This window comes from Gymnoscopelus microlampas (genome assembly GCF_963454915.1).
Source record: "Gymnoscopelus microlampas genome assembly, chromosome: 16".
In the NCBI taxonomy this organism is placed as follows: Eukaryota; Metazoa; Chordata; class Actinopteri; order Myctophiformes; family Myctophidae; genus Gymnoscopelus; species Gymnoscopelus microlampas.
In genome coordinates, this window is record NC_139953.1 from 23,079,501 (window position 1) to 23,087,502 (window position 8,002).

The following is an 8,002-nucleotide window of genomic DNA, read 5'->3' on the forward strand; positions in this document are numbered from 1 at the left end:
TGATCCAATGTCCAAGTTCGAGAGTTCTCTTTGCTGCGCGTCAACACTAGTGTTGCCATGTCGGCTTATATAAGCGACTCTGGGCTTCTTTTTCTGTAAAGTTGCTTGTAATGATACAAGAAAATGGTAGTTGCGGGTTGCGTTTTTTTTAGCTGGTTTCTAACGTGTACTTGTATTTAGGCTTGCTTGCAAATGTTTTAATTATTATTTAAACCAGTGGTTCTGAAATATTTTCATGAAAAAGTTTTGTGCTGGGGAGCATTTGTGTTGTTAGAATGTTTCAAAAATATTCCAAATATTCCATATTTTATTGCAAGAGTTTTTGAAAATAGCAGATCTACAAGCTAAGTGAACTTATAGATCGGCTTTTTTTTATAGGTTTAAAGTGCTCATGTGTGGCCACACATATAGTTGCTTCTTTTGGGCTTGTTTTCCTAGACCTGCTTGCTTATTTCCCTCACAAAATATGGCAACGCTGGTCAACACTCGCGAGATCTTAGCCTGCAGGCTATCACATGATCAAATCCTGAAAACAAGGAAGTAATGGACTCTGTGCCTGTGGCGTGAAAGAACACAGTGAAAGAAGACGAGTTAAACACCTCCGTTTTCCACAATGGCTCCGTTCAACGTGAACGTGTTTGTGATGATGATGGCGCTGGTAATAAACGGCTGGGCGTCCGCGAGCTCCGACCCAGCGAACCTCACCGCTTCAGAACCAACCGCAGAAATGAAACAAATCCCCGTTTCGAGCCATGATCTAGTGGCAGCCGTGTCGTCGCCCGTATTCAAGCCTGTGGTGGAATCCTACTTCTCCATAAACCTGCTCTCTGCGTTTCCAGAAGATCTGGAAATCAGCGATTATTGCACTGATCTCCTGCACCTCTTTGGAGTGCGATACGTCACCTATGTGAACTGCATGGTGCCCTCCGCGCGACCTGTCAAAGTGTGCCAGAACTGCTTCGCCAGCTATGGCAGCCTCGTTGACATCTATCACAATATATCGTCTCAGGTACAGTCAATAACTGGGTGGAAAACATTTTTACACCGTTGAATTTGTGTGTACAAACAATAGAGCCAGCATGCGTCAATTAGAGTGGACTAGTTATGTAGCTAGTACGCCCGCCCCTCCCCAGTGGTGGAAAGTAACGAAGTACATGTACTCAAGTACTGTACTTATAAGTACAATTTAGGTTCTTTTTACTTTACTGGAGTATTTCCAATGTTCTATACTTTTACTTCTACTTCACTACATCTCAGAGACAAATATTGTACTTTTACTTTTATTTGAAAATAGCAGATCTACGAGACAAGTGACGGTTGTGAGCTTGTAGATCTGCTATTTTCAAAATATTTTAAAATACATTTTATAACTTGTGAAAAGGGATATTCTGCATAAGGATTACATTTACTTTTGTTACTTAAAGTATATTTTGATGCAAATACTTTTGTACTTTTACTCATCTACATTTTTAATGCAGGACTTTTACTTTACAGAGTATTTCTATATAGCAGTATTGATACTTTTACTTAAGTAAAACATTTGAGTACTTTTCCCACCACTGCCCCTCCCCTATCTCTTCAGTCACGGGGTCATGTGATGCTGCCTGTCAAGCTGCTGTAACAGTGGCATGAAATATGGAATCATGCGACTTGTTCTCAAAATGGCATGCAGAACCATATTTCAGTTCACATGGTGGTGTGGTCATCTATTTTGGAGATGAGGGTCACAGCGTTTGTGATTGTACAGTAGGCCACATGTTGTTATTGTAGATGGGTGTGTTTTTGAAAAGACCATCAGTGGTTCAGACCTGTAAGGGTATCATTTGGAAACCCCTGAAGGAACCCTGAGGGTCCCTGGAACTGGAACCCACTCTGAGAACACCCTGGGCAAGACCTGGACTGTTGGTTGTCTAGGAAGTTGACAACCGGAAATGGTTGAATTTTGCGGAAGTACCGCCCAAGGAAATTACGTTGATGCTTTACAAATCTCTTAACATACTCCGTGAATGAAACGAGTGTTGTGATTGGTCAAAAATATTGTTTCCGGGGGAAACGGAAATCCTATCCACTCAGGACTTCCTAGACACTCGCTGCTTTAGGTCGTGACCAGGCTCTTCTTTTCGCAGATAAGTGAGGCTGGGACCGAGGTTACTCTGAGAACCACTGATCTAGATTCTTTCTTTCTTTCTTTCTTTTTAAAACATACCGCCCCCAGTACACACATGCACACACTTAACCCTGGCTCTAACACAACATACATACAAAGATACATGTAACAACAGTGAACAGTATTGATGAATAGAACCTTAGTGGCAGAACATTAAAAGTAGAATTAAGTAAACCGAGTGTTCTTGAATTTGCTTGTGTATCGTTCAGATGGGCCCTGGCAACGTGAGCTGCAAGGATAGCCTTCTACGGAGCGACCGTCTGATGCTGGTCTATCTGCTGTACAGTAACCTGGAAGAGATATGGGGCGACAAAGCAGCAGCCTGTGATCGTAAGCCGTTCTTGAATAACAAGCATGATTCAACCACCACATTACACACAGAATGACTAGGGAATTGTCCACATAAAGCCCAATCCACACCAATGATTCGCAATGGTGTGCAACTTGCAACCACATGCAGCATTATCCCAAAACTGCGCCGACCTGCAACGGGTCAATTCCGATTCAGAATCATTGGTGTGTGTGGACTGTGCTTAATAGTTAGGCATACCCATGTGCAAGAAGGGTCAGATTAGACAGTCTGCCAGGGGCTGTAGTGTGTATACTAGAAGTAAGTAAGGGTTCAATGTCTTGCTCAAGGACACTAGGGAAAAGTGTAGACACAAGTGGCCATTACAGGCACCAAATCCATTAATTTACATACTTTAACAATCTCCAGCTGCCCAATATCGGAACGTGTTATATCACATCTGCTGATTGTATCCAAGTACTATGAGAATGCATATCTAAACATATTCTGCATTTTTTCCATAATTGATTTTTTCTTTTTCAGTATTATGGGTCTGTCTGGAAAAAAAAGTCTTGTATTCTTGTTTTTAAGGTTGTGTCATCAAAGGATATAAAGGCCTGACCACTGACATGCTGTACTTCATGGAGATTCTCAATCAATCTCTCACCTGCTTTGAGAAGTTTCAACAGGTAAGGTGTGAATGTGGAAGAACCGGATCCAAAATGAAAACTCTCCAAACGTATTTTGTTCCTCTTTTTATGCACTCTGTTTATGCACTTTTTTTTTACATAATTGTGTGTGTTTTGTGACTCCTAATGCATTCATTTTATGAGCAACAGTTGCCCAAATTCCACTTATCTCAGTTCGAGTTCAGTTGCATTGTGTCCCTCTAAAATTGGTATGTTCTGTTACTTAATTAGGTTTAGGGTTATATTTACATTTCGGAATCATTGAATTTAGCTTTTATTTTCATTCCTGAGCTGGTAGAGGGCTCCATGTTGCAAAGATTCCACCATTCAAGTTCACCTTTTAAGCTCAGCTTCACTTGCAAAAGTGTGTGAAGAAGGCGGTCCATTCGCTGATGGCGTAATTAGCTGCTGCCTTAGTAAATCAGCCGTTAATTTCACACAGATTGCAAGTGCAAAATGCTTGACTGACCCATGTACATACTGTACATGTACAGGAAAATCTAGTCCTCAGACTCAGTATTATTAAGCTGCATCGTCATTGTATTTGATAGTAGGTCGAAGTATGTCATTGTTTAATTTTGCTTGTGAATATGGCATATACCGCATGTCTTTTAGATTGGATGAAAGTTTTTTTTCCCCCAGTTATGTTCAATATTGAGTTTATTTCTGCTGAGAGGTCATGTATATGGAGGATTGTTCTTTTTCTTATGTTTATTTCAAACAGGGAAACCACACAGAACTGTGCAAGCAGTGTAAGATCACATATAGGGAACTGAACGAGCTGTACAGTCGTATGGAGAAGAACGAGACTCTTTGTATCGACATTGAGGATGCGGTATGTATCTCTGCGCTTGATAATCGCAAAATGTTTTTTAATCACTTAAACCCTATATACTTTGTTGACCGTGGTCCACCAGGGGTCTGTACCTTTTTCCCTCCACACCAAATCTCTTTGCCAGAAATACAAGCTCACAATTTGTAGCTTGTAGATCTGCATCTGCTATTTTCACCAAATGTTTGCCTATTATGACATGCCCAGAATAGAGACAGGATTCATCTGGTTAAGACTAGAAAACAGGAAAATACACTAAAAACGGGGTGCTATAGGAAATTATTCCTATAGCACATATTAGTTTGATAAGGTTTTTTTTATGGAAAGAAAACACCAAATAAAAAGAATATTCTTAAACTTGATTGCGATATTGTCCCTTCACTGTGGTCATCTAAAGCATTGTTTGACACCTTGCCTTCGTTCCAGATGAACGTGACCCGCAGACTGTGGAGCAAGAATTTCAATTGTTCCTTTCCCCGCGAGGAGACGGTTCCTGTCATCGCTGTGTCCTGCTTCATGCTCTTTCTGCCCATCATCTTCTACTTGAGCAGCTTCCTTCACTCCGAACAAAAGAAACGCAAGCTCATACACCGTGAGTAACCAGCTTAATTCGGCCATTGTCGCATAGAGAGATTTTTTGACAGGGGTTTTGAGGGGTGCAGGAGTGTTGTGTCTTTTGTGGAGGAGGGTGGGTGAATTTAGTTTTGGGGGTCTAGCTGAGAGGGGTGTCCTGGGTAGCTCTGAAAGCATAGCAGGGTTGCCTCTAGCAAACCGCTGGATCATCAAGGTTGAAGGATTCCTTGGGTGGTGGACGAGAGGTCAGTGACCGCAGGGGTTCTTTTGAGGTTCCAGAGAAATACAGGGAGATTTTATATGGGAGGGGGTGGGTGTTGAAGCTTAGGTGGATGTTAAATCTAGAACTAATGGGTTTGGCACTTTAGACATCTTGCTAATTCAAAACTCAAGAACTAATGTTTGTTAAAGTAATGTAAGGGAGAAGAGGTATGAAAGAGTGGGTTAATTATTTAATTCAGTTATTTATTTATTTATAAATTCAAAATAAATCACAACTTTTGATTTGTATTACTATATGTATTAGCTGCCACTATCCAGTGATGTGTATTATCCAATGTAGTGCATTCTCTAACAGCATTTAGTCTTTCAATTACTTTTTCAATGCATAATAGGAACATTTTAATATTGAAGCATAACACATAAATGATGTATTTCCAACAGTTCTGTCTTGTAGTGTAACACACATTGTTCTCATTGATTAATCTTTAGTTTTTTTTATGGCCATCCATTATGTTCACATTCATTAAAGATTTGACCTTGACCTCATTAGGGGCAATGGAGCAATATATTTACAGTGTTAGAAAAGCAGGTCATACATTTTTCATATTGTTTGAGTGAGATTATTGTAGTCCTCTGACTGTGTCTGCCATGACGCTGTTCCATTTTAATTTACTGAGAGGTAACTAACAGATAATACTATGTGAAACATTGCTGTAAATGATTTATGGATGTCATACTTGTGTGTTAGTACATATTTAATGGTAATTCTCTTTCTGCAGCAAAACGAGCCAAGTCCAAGACCAGTCTTATGAATATTCAGGACAAGTTCAGCTGAGAAGAGGCAATACGGCTAAAATGGAAGAAAACAAGTTCCCGCTGCCATATCCTTACCTTTCAGTTGCTTTGTTCAAGCCTTCAGCTTGAAGAGAATTTTGAACTTTCACTCCCTTGCAACTGTGATTTGATCCATGTGTTTACAGAATACTCAACAATAGTATGGAAACCATGATGCCAATCCATATCACAAGAAATGTAAGGTCTAATTAAAACTTTGATTACATGAATAAAATCTTGAAATGAAGGTGCATTATAGCATTACCACAATAATAGCTCAGGCTTGGTGTGTGTGTGTGTGTGTGTGTGTGTGTGTGTGTGTGTGTGTGTGTGTGTGTGTGTGTGTGTGTGTGTGTGTGTGTGTGTGTGTGTGTGTGTGTGTGTGTGTGTGTGTGTGTGTGTGTGTGTGTGTGTGTGTGTGTGTGTGTGTGTGTGTGTGCGCGCGCGTGCTTATTACCTTTTCTGGGTTTGAAAACCAGGCTTTCTGCCTCTAATGTGAGTCCAGCAGAGAGCTGCATCCAGGAAGCACTTGATGTCCATTAGTGTTGACACATGTGAGCTGTAAGAAAAGGAGGGGGGTGCTTTTCATAGAGGAAAAAGAAGATAAGTAAATAAATAATAAAGAAACATATAATGTAGCAGCACTCCAAAGTATGACACTGATGTTACCTGTTTTCCTCCAACCAGTATTATTTTATTTTTTTGTGTGCAGAAGACCATTGTATTTTGTGTGTGCTTTTCCTATATGTTTTAACTTAATTTAAAGTGTTCCTTATGCTCATGATGGTTTGGGGTAATAAGGAGAGACAGGTGAAGAGATTGCATTGGTGAATTGAACAATTAGCAATGTTACAGTTTAAATTGTTTAGGTTGTTTTATAATTGGCCCCCCAGGGATTTATTTCAATATTTGTTTGAATACCCCCACCCCACAAATAGAAGAAAGAAGAAAATTGCTGATGGCTTAATTTGATATATGTATTGAATTTTATACTGTGGCATTAAACACTTGAATCCTATAGCATTCCCAAAAATAGCAGACCTGCAAGCTTGTAAATTGGCTATTTCCGCAAGATATTTAGTGTCACCCATGGAATATGCTCAACTATAGGCTACAGCAGGGTTTGAGCATAGTTATAATATATTGGGTTAAGTGGTTAATATGGGTTATGATGTTTGTTCCTCCTTATTCATTTTCCTCCTTATAGTCCATGGTTATTTCAGGAATCATGCATTTAATGTGCCATTTTTTGTAAATTAATAAATGCTCATAGGACAATATTTAATTGACTTTTTGCAGTTTTTGAATTAATTGATTCATCAATTTTTTACTGATTTTACTTTTGTGTAGCCTATCAAATGAAACCAAATAAAATATTCTGTTTTGGAACCAATAACAGTAGGCTGTTGTGTAACTTGTGTAGGCTACACCAAAATATTCTTTTGATTTTATTGTTTAACTCTTCTTTCTTTTCGGAACATATTTTTGTTAAAAACTACTCGGAGAAACACCTGTTGCTTGCTAGCCATGGACACGTGGCAATAATAAATGAGTCCATTTTGTGTTCTGGTTAAAAAGCAATTTCCCCCATACAGGCATAGCTTTTGTTTTCAGGTTTATACGTTCTTGCTCTTGCAACGGGGATCGGCTTATTCCTCCGTCATTAGCTAATCTAATGTGGGATAAAGATACTTGGCCGAATAATCGCAGCAACACATCCGTTAAAACTCCCTTGGCTTTTTGGTCTTGTGTGGAGCGCAGCCACTGCTGACCATCAGCGTTTCTAATAGCATTAACTCGCATATACCGAGTCATATGACCCCACTGCGGCCAGCAGAACGGCTCAAACATGGACCTTCAGCTGCTGCTGCGCTCGTACACAGCGAACTGAGCAGTGTTGCCAGATTTTGTGAGAGAATTAAGCAGCCAAGTCTTTGAAAACACGCCCAAAAGAAGCGACACATGAGCACGTCGGCTATTTGAAAATAGCCGATACAAGCTCATAACGTGTTGCATCGCGCAACGTGTTGTCTGCTTTATAAAAAAAAAAGTGCAATAGCCTATTTGGAATATTTTTGAAACATTTTAACAACACAAATCTGGCACAAAACATTTTCAGATGGGGGTTCGGGGACAAATACTTAGGGATCCATGACATGAAAATATTTGAGAACCACTGGTTTAAATATGAATTAGCCCAAATAAGGAACAACACGTGAGAAACAAGCCAAAAAAAAACGCAACCCGCAACTACCAATATTTACAAGCAACTTTACAGAAAAAGAAGAAGAAGTTGCTTATATTAAGCGGACATGGCAACACTGGAACTGAGTTGAGCGGTCCGAACCTCGAGAATGACAGCTTTGATTCCCTTAAGCCGTGTGGCTCGAGGGCTG

The 8,002-nt window shown here is 39.8% G+C and overlaps 1 protein-coding gene across 1 annotated transcript; it reads left to right on the top strand.

Annotated features, from left to right (window-relative positions):
* The first annotated feature begins 540 nt into the window (after window positions 1–540).
* Window positions 541–6,886, top strand: ostm1 (osteoclastogenesis associated transmembrane protein 1). The gene is made up of 6 exons (XM_084082900.1): window positions 541–1,009; window positions 2,377–2,497; window positions 3,048–3,145; window positions 3,870–3,980; window positions 4,404–4,569; window positions 5,552–6,886. Exons 1-6 carry the CDS (start codon window positions 614–616, stop codon window positions 5,605–5,607), a joined length of 948 nt encoding a protein of 315 aa, XP_083939026.1. The 5' UTR covers window positions 541–613; the 3' UTR covers window positions 5,608–6,886.
* Window positions 6,887–8,002: the final 1,116 nt, after the last annotated feature.